This window comes from Tenrec ecaudatus, chromosome 15, assembly GCF_050624435.1.
Source record: "Tenrec ecaudatus isolate mTenEca1 chromosome 15, mTenEca1.hap1, whole genome shotgun sequence".
NCBI lineage: Eukaryota > Metazoa > Chordata > Mammalia > Afrosoricida > Tenrecidae > Tenrec > Tenrec ecaudatus.
In genome coordinates this window covers 53,628,181-53,652,428 of record NC_134544.1, presented here as the reverse complement: position 1 = coordinate 53,652,428, position 24,248 = coordinate 53,628,181, and the positions used below count along the sequence as shown (strand labels likewise).

General features: G+C 45.7%; 1 protein-coding gene across 3 annotated transcripts in view; it reads right to left on the bottom strand.

The window, feature by feature from the left end:
* SLC35D4 (solute carrier family 35 member D4) overlaps nt 1-24,248 on the bottom strand; it is a 148,751-nt gene that overhangs the window by 56,483 nt on the left and 68,020 nt on the right. For 2 of the 3 annotated variants that reach the window (XM_075532590.1, XM_075532592.1), the window contains 6 exons: nt 24,111-24,159; nt 23,103-23,148; nt 21,595-21,630; nt 16,161-16,195; nt 6,762-6,831; nt 1,904-1,997 (listed from right to left, as the gene is read on the bottom strand). In XM_075532590.1, the coding sequence (XP_075388705.1) occupies nt 1,904-1,997; nt 6,762-6,831; nt 16,161-16,195; nt 21,595-21,630; nt 23,103-23,148; nt 24,111-24,159 (330 nt within the window). The remainder of the gene's footprint in view (nt 1-1,903; nt 1,998-6,761; nt 6,832-16,160; nt 16,196-21,594; nt 21,631-23,102; nt 23,149-24,110; nt 24,160-24,248) is intronic. The other variant, XM_075532591.1, reaches the window with a different exon arrangement.

Genomic DNA, 24,248 nt, shown 5'->3' with positions numbered 1-24,248 from the left:
TGGAAATGTATAGTTACTGATATCTTCATTCAGTGCGTTACTTGTTTTTACTTTTAATCCGAAATGTGTCTACATAGCTTGGTGATCTGATGAAGATTGATCAGAGGTTAGCTCAGACCCCTCGAGTCAATAGAGCTGCTTTTCCCCCACTGCTTCTGGTATGTGTGTGTCCCAGGAGCACATTTAAACTCTGAGCTGTTTTCCTGTGTGCCTGGGCCTTCTTTTTCTGTCAGGCGTTCATCTCATCTGTGTCTGCAGGCAGACACCATTGGCCAATGTGTGGATGGGTGGGTGGCCTGGGCCCACTCCATCTCGGCTGCTCATGCACACAGACCAGGAACCATCTGGGTTACATGGAGAACTAACCAATTAGCTCAACCTATAAACCACTGTGCTACCAGAGCTCCTTTATAGAAGGCTAAAGGTAGACTTTCAGTAGATTAATTAATTAAGCTATCTCACTCCTTGGGAACAGACCCCAAGGCCCCTCAATGTAGTTCTTTGACAGACATTACAGAAATTAAATAATCCAATAGAAAGAGTTCATTCCAAGGAATTTCAATTAAGACTGCATTCCATAGCTGTGTTTCCACTCCTCCTCTTTCTTCTTAAAGAGCCCTGGTTCCCATAAAGTCTGTGGTTCAAACCCACCAGCAGCTCTGAGAGAAAGTTGAGGCTTTCTGTTTCCATAAAAATTACAGCATTGCTGAGAGTGGCGATACCGGGAGAGTAGAGAGAGGGTGGGGTAGAGAGGGGGAACCGATTACATATAACCTACATATAACCTACATATAACCTACTCCCTGGGGAACGGACAACAGAAAAGTGGGTGAAGGGAGACGTCAAACAGTGTAAGATAAGACAAAATAATAATCGTTTACAAGGGTTCATGAGGGAGGGGGGCGTGGGAGGGAGGAGCTGATACCAAGGGCTCAAGCAGAAAGCAAATGTTTTGAGACTGATGATGGCAACACATGTGCTTGACACAATGGATGGATGGATGGATTGTGATAAGAGTTGTACAAGCTCCCGATAAAAAAAAAAAGGAAGAGAGAAAAAAAGAGGCTATTGTTTAGGGGAAAATGAGGAAAAGAAAGAAAGAGAGAGAGAGAGAGAGAGAGAGAGAGAGAGAAAGGAAAGGAAAGAAAAGAAAACTCTGGGGCAAAGACTGTACAGATGTGCTTTATACAATTGATGTATGTATATATATGAACTGTGAAAAGAATTGTATGAGCCCCAATAAATTGTTAAAATTAAAAAAAAAAAAACGTTTTTAAAAACAAACAAACAAAAAAGAAAACTCTGGTTGGATTCTGCTCAGCTACACAGTGTGCAGGACTGGGCACCATGGCTGGACACCAGGCCAAGGTAAAGGGGGGGGGGGATTACAGCATTGGAACCCCTATTTATGGCTGCCAGGAGTTAGAATCCACTCAATGGCAGAGGGGTTAGGGCCTATTTCTTCTGATTCCTCACACCTCTCTGCTTTACAGCTCAACCATGCAAATCTGATAGACAAAGGGCATTTTTATAATTCCATTTTGAAGGCTTTATCGAAGTCTCCCAAGCTGGCTATTTTTCTCTTTTCCTTTCTCTGTTACTTCAGATGGGTTGAGTCCTCTTGGCAAATCATTTGAGCGATGGACACGCTACCAGCTACAGGAAAAGAAAATGAGAACTTCCCCATGAAGCAGCGAACTTAAGGGAATTTCAGATCAGAACCTATGGCTCGGAGAAGCTAAGGCGTTTACCCAAGATCACCTTCTCGGAGTGTGATAGACAGAATAGATTGGTGAAGCATCAGGGACGGGGCCAAAGGCTGGAAATAATCTCATAAAGGTGGAACTTTCCACTGAAAAATATCTGAGAACACTTCAATGTCCCCACCCCTCCCTTCTCTTACCTTCGCAAAAAAAATCCAGGCTGCACACTGCCCTGGGGCCATAGTGCTTTTTAGCTTCACTGTGCTGATCATGAGAAAGAATCCTAAAAATCCACTGGAAGGAGAAAATATTCATGGATTAGTGAGGCTTGTCTGTCTTCCCTCAGCCACTATCTAACCATCTGCTGTCATGATTTTAGCAGTCAATTTCTAATCCGGCCACAAGTCCTAGGTCATCTGTTTTCTAGTAATCCACGGCATAAAAACAAAGCCACAATTTTCAAAACGCTACTTCTCCAAAGAGCAACGGGGAAAGCAAGGCATCCTGGTGCTGTACTAGTTAAGCACCGATGGGTTGGCAGTTCAAACCCACCTAACCCCTCTGCGAGTGAAAGACTGGGATCTGCTCCCATCGATCACACTCAAGAAAATCCTATCAAGCTGTTCTCTGCAGAAAGAGTTGAGGTGTAATTTATTTGAGGTGTAATTTTATTTAGTTGAGGTGTAATTTATGAGGTGTAATTTATTCAATGGCATCTAGCAAAACAACATGTTGAGAGCATTTTATTGGAAGGGCCAAGCCAACTGTCATTGAGTCCATTCTAACTCTATTGAAACCCTTTTTTAAAACATGTTATTGGGGGCTCATACAACTCTTATCACAATCCACACATACATCAATTGTGTGAAGCACATCTGTACATTCTTTGCCCTTATCATTTTCAAAGCATTTCAAAGCATTCCACTTAAGGCCTTGACATCAGGCCCTCTTTTTTCCCCTCCCTCCCCGCTCCCCCTCCCTCATGAGCCCTTGAAAATGTATAAATTATTATTTTGTCATATCCTGCCCTGTCCGACATCTCCCCCCACCCCCCACTGAAACCCTTCAGGAGAGAATAGAAGTGCTTCTTGAAGTTTCCAAAGCTGTAGATCTTTACAGGTGCAGTCAGCCCTGTCAGGTAGGAGAAAGTAGACTGGATGAAATTAAACACACCAGCAGCCAAATTTCACAGAAATGCACACCTTCCCTCATCAGATTAGATTAACACATAGTCAGATCCTTGGGGCAGAACCAGAGACAGGCATTCAATTTCTACTATGCGTACTAAAGCATGTTGGGCCCTGGTGGCCGGTACAGTTTGTTCAGATTTGCATCTGCAGCTACGGGCAACTGGACAGCTCTGCATAGACACCCTAGGGGCAGAGAGGCCTTTTTGGGTAAGCAGAAGGCTGGAACCCCAATGGCCTGGACTTAGCTGTGCTCATTGGCCCTTGTGACCTTAACCAATTCCCTCTCTGCTTTCTTTTATTGGCCTTGGGTTCTACGCTCTTAAAATAGGCACGAACATGGTGATCCCCGCCCTGCTTTATGGAAATTAGAGCCTTTCAGAACAGAAAACCCTAACCCCCATATCTCTCATTATTAACAAGGAGGCACAGACACGACTGGAATCCAGGTTTCCTGACTCTTCAAAGAGCTTTATTTTCACCTCATCATGGATATAGTGAGAAGGTGGGCACAGGTGAGACAGCCTATGTGCTCCTGGTGATGAGGAGATGTGGAATGGAGAGATATGGGGGAGGTGGGCAGAGCAGCTGGTGCTCCATGGCTCCTCTGGTGGCCCCCAAGTCTCCCTGCACCCAAATGTCTGCCTGCCCAGCCACCTACACCTCCTTCCCCTTGGCCTTGACCCTGGTCCACCTCTAGCCTGAGGAAGAGCCTGACTCCACTGGGACTGTTCCCTGGGCTCAGGCTCTGTGCTAAGACTAAACTACTCCGGATTGTCAATGACCTGCTGATGAGTGGCCAAGAGTCCTCCTGTCACTCGAGTTGAGTGTGTGTGAATAATTTCTAAATTGTGCCCGCACAGCTTCTCTTTCTCCTTCCACCTCACACTCCTTTGCCCCCTTGATAGGGACACAGGTGGTAAAAGCAGAAGGAGAATCCCAGAAGTGAATCAGCCTGGGGCTCCCTACCAAAGGGTCTGCAGTTTAGTTACCACTGTCCCCCTCAGGTCTATAAGACACAATTTTAGTTCACCCAGTGTCAGGGTAACTGCCCTAACACATAATCACAGGTCCAGTAGGTGCAATTGTACAGCGATATTAAGTAAAGATTATAGTAAAGTTATAAAGAGCATGAGAGATAGAAATAATGGAGCCAGACACATTTCATGGTAGCATGCTCACCTCAGCCCCGCTTGGTGGTCCACATGGAGAGTATTATTAATGCTAACCAAGGCTTTTATATTCTCTGGGGACATGGAAGCCCCTAATTACAGGTGAAGACCTACGTCCCAGCAAAGGGTTGTGCTATAGGTATATACAGTAATGGAAGAGAGTGGTTTAGGGGTATACATTCAGTGGGAAGAGGAGGGATTTGGGGTATACATGTGGCAAGATGGGCAGTTTCTAGACTCAGGATGGCAACTTAGCTTGGATGTTACTGAGTTGGTTTGACCTGTTCCCTGGCTCAATTGATAAAGAGACCATTATCAGTAGGGTGTGAACTTCACCTACAGGAACCAAATCAATGACAGCAAGCCTTTAGGGAGAAGTAGCCCATTGTCCATAACAGCAGGGAGAGGGGCCTACTGTAGTTTGGCAACTGATTGCCTTCAGGGAGGATGTCTCTAAGCATCTGACCTCCCCCCATATGCTGGCAAAAAGCCCGGAATGTTTGGCATGTCTTTGGGGGAGACAAAGCTGGGGAAAAGTCTCTTTATCCTCCCACAACCCAGGGCCTCCTGTGAATAACAAGTCTCATTTTGAGATATGGCCATTGAGGAGCCATGACCGGATTGAGGAAGACCCATGTGTTGTTTGAGAGGTGAAAGATGTGTGGTGGAGCCAAGGGGTACGATGTAACAGCGTTCAATCATTGCAAATAACGGCTTCCAAATCTTGGAAATGAGAAACATCGTTTTTCATATTGATCTGTAAGAAAGCTACAGATCACAAGTCGCAGAAAAATAGCCAGCTGTCTCTCCACACCACCCATAGACCGTGAGCTCGGTTGCTGTGTCCCAAATAACAGCACACTGTTGACTTCACCTTCTCGTCCTGTCTGCTCTGCAGCCCATTAGTCAGGTTTCTGGTGCGAGGTTCAAGGTTACTTTACGTCATGCAGTTTAACCTTTGTCCCTGGGCTCTGAGTAATTTTGACATAGGTAGGCTATATTAGCCACTCCTCAGGGTTTGTATTAATGAGAAGGAACTAATCTGGGGCTCTATCTGATCACAAATAATGAGTGTGGGCTGGCTGATAGAAGTCCGCAACACTAAGAAGCTGCCCGAGGAAGAGAATCCTGAGAAGCTTCTTGGGCAAGGATGACCTCAGGAGACCTTTTCACAGCTCAGTGGGTACCTCTTCATGTCTCTACTGAGCTATGTCTGAGCTGCATCCTGTTATTCCTGCTACTTAAATGCCGGGCTGTATCCTTTGATCCTAACAAATCACGGAACCATCGGAACCATTGCAACCATGGAGCACACGGGTTCTGTGCGCTTCGCAATGAGTGACCAACCTCAGCAGAGAAAATGGGAGACCACACAGGGAGAGGCTAGAAAGTGGAGTTCCACTTGGCCTCTGCGGTTTGTGCCGATTCTGATTCATGAAATCATCCATTCACCCAGGAACCCAAGTCCCTGAGGGACCGTGTAGGAATGAGACTACGCTGTGAGATCTCAGCCACGAACCGAGCTGCTAGGGACTGGAAAGACAGCACGACAGTATTCTCCAGACACCTTTCTGGGGGCGAGAACTGAATCGCTGAGACGGCAGCCAGTGTCTTGAAAGAGAATGCCCGTGACCACTTGTTGATCGGAAAATTAATTTACTCTGAACTTTCACCCAAACTACAATGAAGACGTTAAAAAAACAAGTCACTCTGAGGTTCAAATGCAAAAATAAGCTCTAAACTACTGATTTTCCCCCCCTTTGCCCCAACTACCTGAAGAAAGCGGTACATTCCCCTCAAACCCAGGATGTGACCACCCACTGAGCAATTCCGCTCTCTGTGAAAAACCACTGCTTCACAAGGTCCCATTTTATACCTGTGGGAACAGCTGGTTTAATTTTCATGTGGCATTTCTCATGATGCACTAACACTTAAAGTCAGCCGGGGCAGATAATATGTAGTCAGGCACAAAGCTTACATATAAACACAAGCAACAGCCCTGCCTTAGTATGTTTTTTTTCCATTTTACACATGAGAACAGTGAGGCTTGGGAGAACTTGAATGACATACCAAGGGCCACACCATCAGCAAACAGCAAGGCTGGGACGCAAACTAGGCCTGGTCCTAACACCATGTCACAACACTCACTTTGCAGAGGTTCCCAGAAGCCTTTCTGTTCTTCAGCAGAAGTCAGTGTGTGAGTGTGTGTGTGTGTGTGTGTGTGTGTATGTGTGTATGTGTGTGTGCGCACGGCGGGGGTGTCAATGAAAGAAAAGGGGGATGTAAATCTATCCTTCTGATGGGCCTACATCACTGAGTACTTCCCAAGGCCAAATATGAACCACTGTCGTGTGGTCTAGGCATCTGCTAGCCTAGATGTTTCCCATCTGTTCCTCTTCAACGGCCGCCTTTAGGAATCAGAGAGGAGAGATGCCAAGTCATGATGCTCTGTGTCAGACCTTCGTGTGGAAACAAAAAATGGGAAGACTTTCGCTCTTCAGCCAGGGTGGAAACCACTCCCCTGGCTGGGGGACTTCTGCAGGGCAGGGTCCGGCACAGCAGGTCCTCAGTAACAACCTGCTGGCAGACAAGTAAGCTGCTTCCCTCAGACCTCCATGGCACACACACATCACCCTGTGACAGGACACGGATTTACTGACATGGCCGCTAAAGCAATGGGTGCTGCAGCGAAAGCTTACCTGGCCCAGCAGCTGCTGTGGAATCTGTAGAAAGACAGGAACGGGAACTCCAGGGCACTGAAGAGATCACCTGCAGGGCAGAGTTACAGATGAGACAATGGCCCAAGCAGCCCCCACACGACCCCTCACACTCTCCTCTGCTCGGCAGCTCCCGGCAATGGAGAGATTTCAACCAGGCCATGCACCGTTAGCCCTGGTTTCTCCCACTGTCCCTGGCACAGTCTTATCATGGTGATGGTATGATTGTATCATGACCATCTAGTGAAATCCCATGGATTCCTCAGTGGTGCAAATGTTTAAGTGCTTACCCGCTAAATAAAACAGGGGCAGTTTAAGTCTACCCAGAGGTACCTTGGAAGAAAGGCTTGGGGACCTACTTCTGGAATAATCTATTAGGGAGCAGTTTTCTAGCACACACAGGGCCCCGTGACATAGAATCAATTCAACAGCAATGGTTTGGTTGGGGTTTTAGTGAGAAGCTGCCCTGCGCCAGGCCCTATAATAAAAGCCGTGTGTGTGTGTGTGTGTGTGTGTGTGTGTGTGTGTGTGTGTACTCTTTCCAGTCTCACAATCACTCTGGGAAGCTTTGTGGCCCCATTTTCACTGTTGCTCAGAGAAGTCATGAGGTCGAAGACGGCGAACTGCAGTGGGGTTGCAAACTAGTTCCCCTGTTGTGGTAAAACAGGTTAGCAGTTCCTAAAGAAGTTGGACACTAGGCTACTATGTGACCTCCGCAATTTCACTCCTAGCTATGGGCCCCAAAGACACAGAAGCAGAGACTCAAGCAGCGAATGGTGGTACGCCAAGGTTCACTGCAACCCTCGTCCCAACACCCAAAGGTGGAAACCACCTCAATGCCCATCAGTGAAGGAATGGACAACAGGCACATTCAGACAAGGGAATGCTCAACCAGTAGGATAAACGTAGTCTTGATCCATGTTATAATACGGGTAGAGCTAGAAGATAGATTGAGTGAAATAAGCCAATCACGGAAGAAAAATATTGTATGACTTCATATGTGTGTATATGCACATATGAAGTATGAATATGTATGCATTGTATATATCCATAGACAGATATAGGACATGTGCACATTATATATTCATAGATGTATATATACATGACATATATATGAGATTCATAGATGTAGGTGTATATCTATGAAGTCACACAATATTTCTCCTTTTCATATATCTTATTTATATAGATATATGAAAAGGACAAATATTGCACTGGGTGCTGCAGTGATATAAGGGTGAATATATATATATATATATATGAAAAGAATGTGGGATCAACTAAGTCCACACAGAAGAATGACACCAGCCTGTGTGAGTCAAGGATTATAAATAGTCAACTCCAAATCTGGAGGAAGAAACAGTATCAGAGCCTAAACCCTGAATAGCCAGTTTACAGGAGGCTCGGGATGGCAGAAGCAGCCCATATCCCATCCGCAGGCCCTGGAGGATGAAGCCTCTGACCACAGTGCAGCGCTGTGAAGGGCCTTGGCATCAGACAGAGGACTCTGGAAAGCCAATTACGGCAGATCCAGCGCGGCTAACATGTGTCACCTCATCATTTGTTCTCCTTTTTGATCTATTTTCAGTTTGTTGCAGTCTTTAGCATTTTATGCTTTTTAAAACTCGAACTTTCTCTCTTTTATTTTGTCGTTGTTAGGGGAGATGAGTTAGCTCTTGATTTTGTCTCGAATGTTTGGGGTTTTTTTGGTATATAAAATCCAGATCTACAAATCTGTCGAGTTAGTAACTGGAATAATGCTTACCTAGAGATATGGCAGGAGAGTTGGTGGAAAATAGGAAGCTAATAGCAATAAGCTAAAAAAGAAGCTGTTCCCAAACTGATTGTGTGATTTTACAGTTCGTCTTAGTTTGACTGAACAATTGAATTGGATATGTTAAGCAAATGTCAATAAGTTTTTTAAACAACAGGCAGCTTAAAAAAGAAAAATACATAGAGAATGGTTTATTAGTGGTTCCTGAGGGTGGGAGAGGAGAGGAAAAGGAGGAATAAACAGGGATTGGCTATGGGTTGGGCTGCATCGCCAAGTATTACAATCGTTGTCAATGAGTTTCATGCCTAGAAAAACGGAATTGATCAAAGCTGCGTGGTAAATATTTGAGGCTAAGTCAAAAGGCATTTTATAAAGTTATAGAAACTGTTCATCAAACAAAAGTATCAAAATGCACAGCTATTGTTTCTCGAAATAGCCTCCATTTAGCTCTCTCCACTTGTAGAGGTGTTGTCTCCATCTCTCTAACGCTTCCCTGGAAATTCTGTGCTCTTTGACTAACGCCAAGTCAGAACAGCGCTGGCATCTTCAAGGGACCCAATTACGCTCCTCTGCGAGGGTCCCTCCGTCGGAAGGGGCGTGATCAGGACTGTAGGGTGGGTGGGAGTGGATTTCCCAAAGAAAGTCTCCTAGGACGCCCCTGCTACCCTCCCAAGGGCAAAACGTTCCTTAGTGCGACTCTCCTGACCCTTTCTCATCAAGGCAGTTTAGAATTACCTTAAACTTTCTTCAGAATACACCCCCATGATCACCCTGTGACCTCTGGGGGGAAATCTATTGATTAGTCCTTTGGAGTCCCAAAGAAACAACTGCCCCAACCACCTTCGGAGCGGAACTCTCTGCCTTGAATTCAACTGGCCCAGCAGATGCCCCGGGAAGCCACTGTTTGGACAGTCATTTTTAAGGCGCGCTAACCAGATGAAGACAAGTGTATGCGAGGGAACTGTCTGCAGCCATTCACTGATCGCATGTGCATGCTTAAACACATGTTGTATGGGTCTCAGCTGGAACCCCAGGAGCAAGACATGTTTACTGGCTCTCATCCTGACAGTAACAGGAAGGAACGAGCAGTGCTTTGGCTGATTGTGCACAACCAGAAAGCTCATGGGGTTTGCGTCCTTCATTTGGAGGTCCGAGATCAGGGCTTCGTAAGACTCCCAGTTAAATGACCTAGTAGCATGGTGGGTGCTTCTGCTCTGTCTCCCACTTGGAGGTGTATTGCCCGGAGTCCGACAGGCAGCCACTTTGTAAGGCCTACTTGGCCTCTATGTGCCTGGAACAACACAGGAACTGAAGGAGGAAAATAACTGCCCCCTTTGCCATGAGTCCAGAAGACTGGACGGTGCCTGGCTACCACGACTGAAAGCTTTGCTCAAAGATCTCACAGAAATCCCAGCCAACAGGAGGAAAAGCAGAACAGAAGTTCCACTTCTCATGGACTCCAGACTTCCTAGAGCCACGAAGGGCGGATGAACCCCTCACGCTACTGCCCTTTGATCATCTTTAAACCTGAAACTAAACATGTCTGCTGAAGTCTTCTTAAAAAAATCAAGCAATGGTTCCTCTGTTTTCCTGGTAAAGAATATCAGACAGCACGACCCAGGCTGTGGAACCAGAATGTGATCTCCAGGCAGGCCAAATCCTGGGACAGTTCCTCTCCACTGGGCAGCCTGCCCCGCAGAAGAGAATGGAGGAAAAGATTCTTTTTAACGCTCTTTTTTTTTTTTTTGCTTCTTTTTTCTGCCTTGTGGCTAAAAAAAGGTTGTGAATGCATTCCTCTGGCTTTTTTTTCATTCTTGTGTTTAACTGCTGCACAAAAGGCGCAGCGACCAGACCGACCATGCATGCTCATTTTGCTTGAAGGTCCAAAGGGGACATTTATTTCTAATGAAGTAAGTTCATTCTTTTAGTTCCACTTGGTGCAAGCGGAAACAATCACACATATTGGCTGCTTCCCCCTCTGGAATTTGAACTTGGTCACAAACAAGAAATCAGGAGATTAGAAAAGCAGGCCTTCCAAACATGTCCAAAGAAAAGGAATTGTTTCCACAGCTTAAGCTTTCAGATCCTTCCAAATCTGGGGCTTTGGAGACTGTAGAGGCGCAGAGCCTTCAAACTGTGGTGCTCGGTCTGTCTCGGGTCTAGGTGGTCTGGGAAGATGACTGGTTTCTCTGAGCAGGGCCACGACAGCATGTGTGACGGAGGGACATGGAGGCAGAGTCCCTTCCTCATGACCCTGATGAGTCGCGAGCTTTGAACACAGATGCGATGGCTTCTGTGCTTCCTCTGGGCTCCTAGAACGATTGACCTGTCCACTAGGATGGAAAGCTCTAAATGTCGTTCCTCTGCAACATTTGATCGGGAGTGTTGTTTTTAATTTTGCAGATATGTGTTTGTTTAACTAAAAGGAGGGGGTGTTTGGGACCTGGCTATTGAAAATTCCCAACAAGAGCTAGGTTCTTATTCTCTCTCTGTTAATATCCCACTAAATAAGAGTCCTGCCCAATGGAGACCTAGGTTGATGGAGGAACTTTATAGTAAATATGATTTATTCCAATGTCCCTTTCCCTCTGAAAGTGAGAGTGGACGTAACCAATGGTACCCAAATGCAGGGAGAGAGTGGGGAGAGCCCGCTCTTCAGGCAGGTGGATGATGGCGTTCTGGAGAATTTGCTGCCTCTGTGGCGGATGTGACACTGGCTCATGTTCCTTTCCCAATTTTCCTCTCAGTGCATGAAGAAACTGCAGTACAGTCCGTGTGAATAGGAGGGCCGAGCAGACAGGAAGATAAGTTAAATCCAGAACCCCCTTCAGCTGGGGCTCAGCCTCTTGGCACCTAGTCTTCCCCAAAAATGCTCCTTGGTGGAGAAACAGACCCGGGGGTTTGTCATCTCCTTTTAAACCCAGCCTAGGCTTTGAAGGAGTCCAAGAAGGAGGAAAGTGGGCAGAGAGAGTGTGGGTCTCAAAAAAAAAAAAGGAAGTGATCAGAAGTGGATCATATAAGAAAAAATCCTGGTCCTATAAGTAAATCTATCAAGATACTGAGATAGTAACAAGATTAATAGCTCCTTAGGGTTGGAGGGGTGTGGGGTGGGGCATAAAGGGAAGCTAATAATAATGGGTACAAGAATGAAGAAAATGCTCTAAAATTTATTTGGGTGATGTTTGTAAAAGTCTTTTTAATATTTTTAAACCATATAATTGTGTGGTATGGGAATTATATGTCAACAAAGTTGTTTTTAAAATTCTGGTCCTGAGTAATTTATCAGTTAGATTAAATAATTCTACCAAATCCATAAATTATTGAGGGGGAGGGGAAGAGAAGGGAAAGGGGGGGAGGGAAACACCAATGTGCTCTGTTTTGGGGTCCTTCCTAAACACTTCAACACATTTCTCACACCACACTTAGTTGACTCCATGCCCGTCTCGCCTCCTACAACTGTAAAGTCCTTCAGAGCTGAGATTCATCATTGTACGTCCTGTACCACGCACCATGCCACACAGAACAAGCACTGCTAAAGTATAGGAGTACGGGAAGGGCCTAAACATCTCTGTTGTCCAAGGGGCTAATGTTCCAAATGGTTTCCAGGTGGGCATGTTGGTCCTTGTTCAAGTTAACCTACACTCTTCCTACTCTTCCGCTAAGGTAGAACTATTAGACAGAAAGGGTCACATCAGCTTCGTCAAGGTAAAGACTAGTACCTCCAACATCACCCCTGGAGATGTCTCTGTGTGTGGTTGTCTGGCCCCAAGCAGATGAAGTTAAATCCAGGAGCTTAAAACCTTGTAAGGCTATCCAAAGGCCAACACTCCTTCAAGACTTTATGAAGAGCTGCACCATTTCTGGGCAAATAAGAGGTGAAAAGATGGAGCCATGTTTTGTGGTATTACAGTGTACGTAGTTTATCCATAAAGTCTGCATTGAGCCTCCATTCTTACTTTCCATAGTTACAATTCTGCTGACGCCGAGCGATGGAGTAAGTCCGTCCCATTTCTCTGGAGATAACAGTGTATGAAACTGCCAAGGTGAACATCACAGCTGAATATAAGTACCAAATAGGCATAAAATAATAACTACGCATTCCAACAAGGAAAGAATTCCTCTTCTCCACTAACGCTTAAAACAGCGTAAGGGAAGGATGGAATTCTTCCCAAGCAAGGCCCCAAGATACCTGGAGCGTGAATTGCATGGCTGAAAAACTAACAGGATACACGATTCCACCTACCAAAGAGTAACATATGGAGAACTGTCTACCTGACACCCTATCACCTGTGCCAACACGTCTCAAAGGTCATGTCCCAGAGCTACATAATCGGCATCTATAACAAAGTCAGCTTGGTCAAGAACACTACAGAGACCAGTGTACAGCTTACGACTGACAACATCAAATGTGGAACGTGAGACTGTGGAGCAACTGAAACTCTCCAGACACTGTTGGGCAGGAGTGTGAGGGCACCACCACATTGGGAAACTGGGCGGTTTCTTTAAAAGTTAAACCTAATCCTACTCTGAAGCCCAGCAATTACATTCCTAAGTATTGATATCCAAGAGACACGAAAACCTAAGTCTACAAAAGGTACTGTATAAGAATGTTTCTATTAGCTTTATTCCTAGTGCATCTCAAGACTACATTTTCAAACTTCAAATATAATTTGAAGAAAATTAAACCTGATCAATAATGTTGTTTTGCATAATGGAGCTTCAAACAGGCTCTGCATTCAGAGAATGCTTTTCCTCTTCCCTCCCCGCCCAGTAAGTCATAAAGTGTTGCTATCGGTGCTCCAGTTCCTACATGCATGGGCTGGGCTGATTCTCAACAAAACCTGCTTAAATATCTCTCTGCACCCCGTTCTCAGTCATGTCTTAGGTTCCGCACGGTGCCTTCACAGTGACTTCTGAGGGGATCTGCTGGGCCAGGAAGCTCCAGGCAAAGGTCAGCTCAGAGGTTATGGAGACTGTTTTTTGGAATTCCAAAGGACTACTCTTGAGAGATTTTCTTGAAGGACAGGAAAACCATGAGAGCTTATTATAAAGACGTTTTAAGAATACTGAACACTGCATTAGTAAGAAACAGACCAGGAAAGTTTTTGTCTTGCTTGGCCTCTTACCAGTGCAACCTGCTCATGCTTCAAGAGTAGCATGGGCTGTCCCATGAGTCTCCTTGGGAAAGCTTACCTCATCCATCCCACAGCCTGGGCCTTGCCCCTTCACACTGCCTTCTTTCCCCCAAAATTCAAATAACATTTTGAAGGAACACAAGTTGGGTCCTTTGAGGATGCCACAACTACCAGGTTGCAGCAGCATCAGTTGAGGGCAGAAGGGTTAGAGGCCTGGGAACCCCACCCTCAGAAGTGTACAGACCTACAAGGAGGAGATATAGGGAAACAAGAGCTTCACATTTTGATATCTTTAGTTAAAAAAGGTTTCTGTGATTTTGTAGCAATATTTCACTTATCCCCCGACCATTGTTGGTATTGCCCACCATAAAACCACCTGTCATAAAATCCATGCTTCAAAATTGTCCAATTCCGTGACGTACAGTATATCCAAAGAGTTGTGAAACCATCACCACCATCTAATTCCAGAACATTTTCCTCACTGAAACTGTAAGTGATGAAACTACAGCCCGTTTTAAAATTACTCTTCCGCAGAGGCCAATCTTGAACTTTAGACTGCTAACCTGTTGGGGCTCCCAGGGTGAACTAAGTACCTAAGGCATTCGTGCATGGGACTGAAAATGAATCAACAACCCCAGATATGACTGTTAGTCCAAAGGTATAAACGGTGACCAGCAGCCTCTGTGCTGGGATACTGTTGCACGAAATGCCCGCTAAACACAGAGAAACTCCAGGGAGAACTTTAGGAACATTGCGCAAAACTCCGAACTTGCACAAGAAATTTATGAAGTGTAGGGTCACTGAAAAAAAAAGCAGCAATTTTTTTAAAGAGAAAAGCAGAAAGGGGCTTAAGAAACCCTAAGTTCCCAACACCCCCTGCTTCTCCACCCACTTAACATCTCTTGGGTCACATCACTTAAGCCTCTGGGCTTTGACAGCATCATCTGTAAAATCTGGGGTTAGCGTGATAATCGTTAAAAATCAAACTGTCATCATCATAATTGCTAATAACCATAATTACACCAAATGAGCCCACGTAACCTCTTAGCTGCGTGTGACTCTCTTAGCTGAAGAAGCAAGTGATTGCTTTATCCACCGAAGTCCACTGGGAAAAAATTCTTTCAGAAAGTAAGTGAATGTGAATCCAGGCAAGCCAGTGCGTATAATTGTCCAAAACTTTAGCGGAGCACATCTCTACGGGCAGAGGATGTGAAGCTTCCTGTTTCAACACCTACAGGAGGGCGACCAGCTGGCTGCATGAGGGAACGAGCCGAGGCCTGGTTTAGAGGTGGCCAGCAACAAGGGCCCACAGGAACAGTTTAGGGTTCACAGCCTGACTTCTTGTGATCTATTCTTTGTCAGAAGAGACATCTGAGACTGGTGCGGGCGCAGAGCAGTAAGCCTGGGCGATCTGCGAGGGCACCAGTGGACAGTGTGGAGCCCGGTAAGAAGCGCGTCGCTGCAATGCTCCCCATAAGACACGCTTCGGGGTGTCCTACACAACCTGGAAGGGCTGCCAATGAGTCCCTATGGGCAGCATGCTCACATGGGGGGAAGCAGCATACACACCAATGGGAAGCTGAGAAAGAGAGCCAGGAGGGGGTCAGAAATACCCCCAGACCACCCTTTCTCCTTTTACAGGTGAGGAAATGGAGGCCCGGGGCTTGGCTGAATCCAACTGGAACCTACCTCGTTGTACCTTGCACAGGGCAAGTAATCTGTCAACAGGAGTTGTCGTATTGGGGTGTATGTGTGAGAGAGACAGACAGACAGACTGGGGGTGTTGTTTTCTCTCTGGCATCGACCGCAAAGCCTTTCAAAGCTAAGATGTCTACAGTGGGCAAGAGTATTATGGGCAGTTCCTGAATCTGCAACAGTAGCCAGATACTATGTTTTAAAAATTGACTTCTTTAGGGAGATATGTAAGATAAGACAAAATAATAATTTAGAAATTATCGAGGGTTCATGAGGGGGGGAGCGGGGAGGGAGGGGGGAAAATGAGGAGCTAATGCCAGGGGACTACATGGAGAGCAAATGTTTTGAGAATGATGAGGACATTGCATGTACAAATGTGCTTTACACAATTGATGTATGTATGGATTGTGATAAGAGTTGTATAAGCCCCTAATAAAATGATTTTAAAAGATCCATGAAAAAGAATAAACAGATCAATAAAGCCGAAAATGGGTGCAGAAACAAACAAAAATGACTTCTTTAATCAGGTATGATATGGGTAAAACAATAAAAAAAAGTATACAGCTATGTCAGCACGAAACAGGGTGACACTGAACATGTTCACCAGGTTCTTGCGCACACCTGCCCAGTGCCCAGCTCAGAGCGCCCCCCTACGGGGTTGGTTTCTGAGACTGCTCCCTCCTGACCGAGCAGCCGGCCTCGTCTCTGTCCCAAGGAGCAGCTGATGTTCACACCACAACAAATGAATAAAGGAAGCAACACTGGAGGGATGCTTACCTGTGGGATGGGATGCAAAGGCCAGCAGCACCGCACTGCGAAAGAAGAGAGCGTGGTCAGAAACACTGGGAACAGCACCCCGCTTACCTGGATACACAGGTAGACCCCCACTTTCCCAAAGTTCGCTTGCTACCCATTCCCTTTACAAAAGCACCTGTCTTCGCTGATCGAAAGGAATTGTAGAGGATTTTCACTTTTAGGAGAAGAGGCAAAAAGCACACTAGGGTGTTTGGCCGTGAGCCAGTGAATGGGCAGCATACTCCCCAGGCTGCGGGTGAGGCATCATCAAGCTCCACCCCCAGGAGCTCCCCTCAGCTTCTCAGGATCAAGGGGCCAGAGCTCTGGACTGGATCCACGAACGTTCTATGATGGCAGTGCTATTTTAGTCTTTGATTTTTAATGTTGTTCACTATGGTTTGGTAGGTTATTTGGGAGGGGGGCAGGGGTCAGAGAACATTAAAAAAAATCCTGTATAAATCATGGAAACTGCTTCTTCACCTAACACCATTTCCCTTTACAATAGATTTAATGACACACTCTGGGTGTCAGGGGAAGCCTGTACTTGTTGCCTGCCACGGAGTCACTCCCTGAAGGGAACCAAACGCCGCCAGTCCTGCGTCATGCCGTGCGCCATTGTGGAGCAGGCTGGCTGATTTTCAGATCACCACGCCTCCCTCCCAGGGTTTTCAGCCAGGAAGCTCTGCAGAAGCCAGCTCCGCGTCACAGGGACAGGCCTCCACCGACAGACGGGCAGTCCTGAGGTGCACAGGCCGGGACGGCAAGAGTCAAGTTCGCCTGACTCTGAACTCCTCAGTGAAGGGTAAGGATCAATTGAGTGATCACATTCACCTAATTGTTTTAACAGTCTTGGCTTTAAAAAAAAATCATTTTATTGGGGACTCGTACAATTTTTATCACAATCCATATACACATTCATTCTATCAAGTACATTTGCCATCATTCTCAAAACATTTGCTTGCTACTTAAGGCCTTAATATCAGCTCCTCATTTTCCCCCACTCTCCCCTCCCTCATGAACCCTGGATAATTTATAATTATTATTTTGTCACATCTTACATTGTCTGATGTCTCCCTTCACCCACTTTTCTGTTGTCCATCCCCTATGTAGATCCTTGAAATCAGTTCCCCCTTTCCACCCCCCTCCAGGTATCACCACTCTCACCACTGGTCCTGAAGAGGTCATCTGTCCTGGATTCCCTTGTTGGCTTTTATTAAACTTTTCTTTTGTTATTATTTATTTATCATTAAATTTTATTGTTATTTATTCATCATCATCAAATTATTTATTTATTTATTATTGTTGGTTGGATGCGTTTACAGAGTAGATTTACATTTCACAAGTGACACACATTGTTTCTATTCATCTATTGCAATCCCATCAATGGACCTTTAGTTATCCCACTCATTCTTCCTGTTTCCTTTTTCCATCACTCTTCCTTTCCTAACGCTCTGACTTCCTGCTTGGGTAACTGATGCCTCCTGGATCTTAAATGGTGATTAGTCTAACACAAGGGTGTGTTCCTGTCGTACTTGAAGGGTGATTATGGTCCTGGGAGGCCCACCAGTCTCTATCCAACCATTAGGCCTTGTCTCTTCCATGATTTTTAACTTTGGTCCACATTTTCTCCCACTCTATCCAGGGCCATCTAATGCGGTCCTCTCTTAGAGCAGTAATGGTAGCAGGGTTCCAGCTAGTTCTTCTGGTGTCCTGTTGGCGGACACTGATGTTTGCCTGTTTCACTTGTCCACATGACCGTTTGTTTTCATTTGTTATTCCCTTTCCATCACTCTTCATTCTTCTGGGTGAGGAGAGACTAACAGTTGAACCTTAGATGTCAACCCACGACCTTTTAAGACCCATCACTACTCAACAAATTGGGGTGAAAAGCATTGTCTTACACAAAGAGCATTTGTAATTAAACAAATGCTAAATCAGTTATAACCCAAAAGCTCACTGCTGAGGGTGAGCTAACTATATTTCTGCCACAAACATAGAAGGTATTAAATTCTTAAGAATTCCTAGGCTGCAAAATGATCCATCCTATTCATCAGATAGCTGAAGATGGTTGGGGCTGAGTTTCAATGGATGCCAAACGGGTAAGAAAACGCTGAAAAGGAGAATAAAACTATTCATCTGATGACTGTGTTTGTTCTTGGTGCCTCCCATGTGGGTTATGACTTGGGGGACTAGCTATAAGGTCAGCAATCTGAAACTACCCACCATTCTGAGGGAGAATGACGAGGTTTCTACTCCCATAAAAACGTTATAGTCTCAGAAACGCTGTCCTATAGGGTCGCCGTGAATCTGAATCGACTCGATGGCAATGAGTGTGGTTTTGTTGGTTTGGGAAGTATATTTGTGGCAAGACTGTCTTAGAAGGGAAAAAAAACTTGAAGTTCCCTAAAAAGATTATAAATTGCATGCAAAGTCAAATTATACAAACATTAAAGGCTGATCATGCAGATAGACCAACAGCAGACTTTTTCTATTCATTCAACAAATGTTCATTGAGTGCCTTGTATGTGCTGGGGTCATACATGTGAACAAACGGCATTCTTTCGTGGGAAATAAGGAAACGTGAGGGAAAATATCATCTCCACATGCTTCATAATCTCTACAATGGAGCAATCAAACCAATTCCAACACATTTTTCTTCTGTGTTACTCAGCCATATCCTCAAGAAAAGAACTACTTCTCGCTGACATACACAGAGATCTCATCTGCAAATGGAGGAAACAGTTTGGACAGGTAACAGCCTGGTAATTTTCTATGTAACAGTTTAGAGGAGACATATGTCTACTTCCTATAAATAGAAAGGAAGCTAGGTATGTATCCTATAATATGAATTCCTTAGGAATTACCTACATTTTCCAAAAGGCAAACCAGACCATCCCTATTTGTAGACATTCCACTTTATTTTTGGCCTTATACAAAGTTCCCTTTGTTCTTTCCCTCACTTTCCTCCCTCTTCCCTGTGTCTGATCTACATAAGAAATAGGAGTCCCGAAGTAGCACAAAAAGCTAAGTGCTTGACTATGAACCAAAAGATTGGCAGTTCAAAACTACCCAAAGGTGCCCTGAAAGCTACCTGGCCAATCTGCATCTGAAAGTGCAGTCCAATTCTACTCTGCACAGGGAGATCACCCAGACTTGATGTTGTCAACCAAGAACAGCATAAGAGCAATGTTTAAAAGGCTCAAGTGAGGTCAGGGAGCAAATACATCTTCCAAAAATAAACAAAAAGCACGGATCTGTGCCAATTGTAGAATGCCATTCAGTGATTTTTTTTGCTTCAAAAAATGGAGCGAGCAAACCAATTCCGTGCCCTGGCAGGCACCGCTGACCACCCATCGGGGCGGACGGGAAAGCTGTGGCTGCTGACCCCTCCGTGGTGCGTGCCAGTGGGAAGGCGAACGGTGGCCTTGTTCTGATGCACGCAGTTTCGTCACTTGGACTGAGAGCAAAGACTTGGACAGAGAAGCTGGGCTGAGGCAGGAGCTGCTGCAGTCGTAGCCAGGAAGTCACAGGCATCCGGCTCCCAAGCAATACACTTCCTCCCTCCAGAAGAAAGGAGCCCGAGGGAGGGAAGAAGGGAGGGCAGGGAAAGGAGCCGAGGCTCATAAAAGCTCGATTTCCCACATTCCCTTACGCCTTTGCTGCCTGAGTGGGCTATAAGCTCGGTGAAGAAAATGACTGTGTCCAGTGGTCCCGTGTCAGAAAAGCATGTTTACAAACCAAGAGAGCTTGCATCCTTCACACCATCCGAAAAGGCAACTGGTGGGTCTGAGCAGAGTGGAACGGACGACTGATTTCAGCTGAGCACAAGGGCGGCTCACAGCCACACATGTGGGGAATCCTGCTTTGAGTGGCGTCTTAGTAAGTATCAAGATATTTATGAGGTCAGTCAGGGTGCGAGGTAGTACCGACGAAGAACACAGCTTTCCCCCAGATCCTGGATGCTTCCTCCCCTCAACTACCATGATCCGAATTCCACCTTGCAGGACTGGATAGGGCAGAGGTTGTACACTGGTGCATATGGGGGCTGGAGGCACAGGGAATCCAGGGTGGATGATACCTTCAGGACCAGGGGTGTGAGAGGCAATTCTGGAAGAGCGGAGGGTGAGTGGGTTGGAAAGGGGGAACTGATTACAAGGATCCACATGTGACCTCCTTCCTGGGAGATGGACGGCAGAGAAAGGGGGGGAAGGGAGACTCCGGATAGGGCAAGATATGACAAAATAACGATGTATAAATTACCAAGGGCACATGAGGGAGGGGGGAGCGGGAAGGGAAGGGGGGGGGAGAGGACCTGATGCAAAGGGCTTAAGTGGAGAGCAAATGCTTTGAAAGTGATTAGGGCAAAGAATGTACGGATGTGCATTATACAATTGATGTATGTATATGTGTGGATTGAGATAAGAGTTGTATGAGCCCCTAATAAAATGTAAAAAAGAAAGAAAATGATTAACACAAAGAATGTACAGATGTGCTTTATACAACTGATGTATGTATATGCATGGATTGTGATAAGAGTTGTATGAGCCCCTAATAAAATGTTTTAAAAAAAGATATTTATGAGCTTGATTTAGGAGACTACAGCCCCAGTTGGATGTTTTCAGTGGAGGAACTTCCTCCAGAAGCATGCATGACTAAAGGCTGAAGAGACTCCAGCCCTAGTCTTCTTGACTGGATGCCACGGCAATAGGCAGACTGGGGCTGCCCACAGCAAACCTCTCTTTCTTTCTCAACTAGGTCCTTGAGTGCCTGGCCAGCTTAGCTAGGCAACTCGATCCTTGGCTAGGGTTAGGCAAGACTACCATGTGTTTAAATATTTAAGTTATAAATCAAGCCTAAAAGGTCACCCTACCGTAACAAATATACCTTCAAAACAGCTTGGAAGGCCAGGTTTAAATGTAGACTTTTTGAGGCCATTGAAGTTTCATGTCAGCATATGGTCACACAGAGGCCCAGCCCCTGGCTCCTGGCCCCCAGTGTGCCCTACTCTTTCCACACACTTTCCCGCCATAGTCTTCCTTTGGATACTCCTTGAGCTTAGATAGAAATAAGTTCAAAAGATGAACCCAAGGAGGCTGATATTAAACTCTGGGCCATTTGGGCCAGGAATCCCAGGACAGTTTGGGTCCAGGGAAGAAACTTCTCCTTAGCTTACAGACTTGGTGTCCCGTGGGGAAGGGTACCGCCCTCAGTGGTATGGGTCCCGGCTGAACCCTCTCTTGCCTGGCTTAAGGCAAGATGGCTATTTGTCTCCACAACTTCTGGTCTCCTCACAATTACTTTAGAGGCCTTTCCAGCAGGCACCAACGACTCTAATCAAATATTGGAATTAGAATCAAAATCTAGAATGATAAACGAGTTGCTCTTTGGTTCTTTGACAATGTAAGTTATACTTTACCTGAATATATAATTTAAGTATTGTTGGTCAATGTCACTGAGGGGGGAAAAAAAGATAAAGCATATGAAAGATACAAGAGTTTTACATATCCTATTAATAAATCATATCATGAATAAATCATACTTTTATACATTATTAATAAAGAGTACAAAGAACAGTTTATAGTCAAAATCTGTTCCAGGTTTATATTTTTAAAAATATTTCCGAGTTGACTACAACCAAGCACAGTGTCCCCTGTGGCCGATGACTTCCTCTGTGCACATTTGCCACTTTAAAGGAACTGTCAAAAACAAATTTGTTTTTTGAAATAAATAAATAAAAGGACTGTCAGGACAGGCTGCCAGGGCTACCACACTTAGCATATAAGAATGTCATCAACCTGACTCTCATACAAGGACTTACAGCTAAGAGTGCGCCCGCTTTGGGCTGGGACACACCGACACCCGTTGCTGCTGCACTGACTCGGATTCGTGGCAGCCACGAGCGTGTCAGTGCACAGCTGTGCTCCATGGGGTTTTCAATGGCTGCTTTCACAGAGGCAAGTCTCCAGGTCTTTCTTCTGAGGCACCTCCAACCTCTCGGTTAGCAGCCAAGTACATGGTCGGCACCACCCAGGCTCTGGATGGCACCTATTTGAACTAAAAAACCCACCGTGACTCGCTGTCGAGCTAGAACTCAAGTGTCAGTGGATGCCCTGCCTTGTATCTGACCACCTTTCTGGCTTCTTGTTGTAAAACCACTTTCTTCAAGGAGCAAAAGGTGCGAGCATCTTGTCACTGCCCGGGTGCTCTGTGGCACCCGACTCGAGAACCGCTCTATTCCTCGCTGCACTGCTTGGGTTTGTGTTCTTGTTGTTGCCAGGCGCCTTTGGGTTGATTCTGACTTAAAAAAACAAGAAAGTTATTCTAAGGACCAGATGTCACCCATTCTCAGTGGACGGCTAACCACAAGGTCCCTGGTTCAAACCTACCTGCTGCTTCAAGGGAGAAAGATGAGATTGTACTAGTAAAATGCTGCAGCCTCAGAAAACCTACATGGGGTCAGAGTGGGTCAGAATCACCTCGATAGCTACGGGTTTGGGGTAGCTGAGGGTATTTGGGGTAACCCTCTCTCTCCCAGCAGGCAGGCCAGCCCCGCAGGGAAGTCGTAGGAGAAGAGCCCTTGCGGCGCCCACTCACTAAAGGGCTGTGTGCCACCTTTCCACTGGCACTCACCAAGGCCAGTCAGTGGCATCAAAGGCCTCATTTTAGCTACCGAACAGCTATTGAGGGGGGAGATGCAGGGTCTAAACCGGTTCAGGTCATGAGGGGGCAGGGACACCAGGAGGAAGGGTTGTGCCTCTGAGCTGGAGGTGGTCCACTCTGACCCCGCAGCTGACCACATAATTCCGAGCCAAGGCCCATGCTTTTACACCAGTCATTGAAGGCAGGCAATATGAAGAGCCCATCGCCCTCACCGCGGTCCAGCCCACGCCACCGTGGGCCTTACTTGCCAGACTTTGAGTTTACCTTAGCACACTGGGCTTCTGCGGCATCCGTCGCATCTTATAAACTCCTGAAAAATGAAGCCACCTATGTCAATGCATACAGTATTCTGTGCCACAAGCTGCCTCCTTGTCTAGGGCCAGACGAAGGCTGTGTCCCCAGGGTTCCCCCAAGGGCTGCTGCTCGACCCCTCCAGGCTTGCACAGGTCTCCAGAGTGAGAACTCCATGACCCTCTGAAATGGAGCATCTCAGTACTAGAAGGGCCCTCAAGAGCGCTGGGCAACAACAGCGAGCTGAGCGATCAACAGACGGATCCAACAAGGGATCCAGGTGCCCTTGAAAAGATGCATGTGGGAAAGACCCTGGGATTCTGAACTGTGTGTAACAGTGCCTGGCTCCATGTTTGCCCCCCAGACTATCAACGGGAAACGTTTAACACGGGGCTTGAAACGAAGTTGGATGGCCCTTGCGTTTAAGGGACTTCACTGATTTTTCTAGATAGACTGCTAAAAGAAACTGTTTTTGACCCAAACATGTAGGTTGACCCCACTGTTTTTGGAGAAGACCAAGCAACATGCACAAGCCGGGCCGAGGATGTAAGCCCCAAGCCACGAGGAGTCTGTCATGAAAAAGAGGAAATAAGATTGGAAACGGAAACATGGATGAAAACTCTAAAGCAGAAAAAGCCCATTGAGTGTGCTTTTCAGCAAACAATGTGTGGACGGTCTCGCGTGGTTTTGCCAACCACACCTAATCCGGTGTGCAAACCCACTTTGCTCCTATGTTTACAGTAACATGTTTGAAACATGAGAACTCCTTAGGAAAATATTTGGAAGGGAGAGGGTAGTGCAATTGTATACATACACACAAATATAAATATATATCATGTTATTTACATAAAAATGCAGTCATTATAGCCCTGGTGCTTTGGATTTAATTCTTTTTTTGCCCAGGATCACTTAAAAATGGACATATTCTGAGTTTAATGAATAATCCTTAATTATACAAGCAAACATTCTTTCCAAACTTACCTACACAGAATAAGTGGATTATAGCCCAAAAATATCCATCTGGGTCAAACTGTAACACAAGATTTTACAAAGAGAAGGGGAGACTGTAAGTAAGATAAACATGGAACAAATGCAGTCAGCAGAATCTGTAACAGTCGG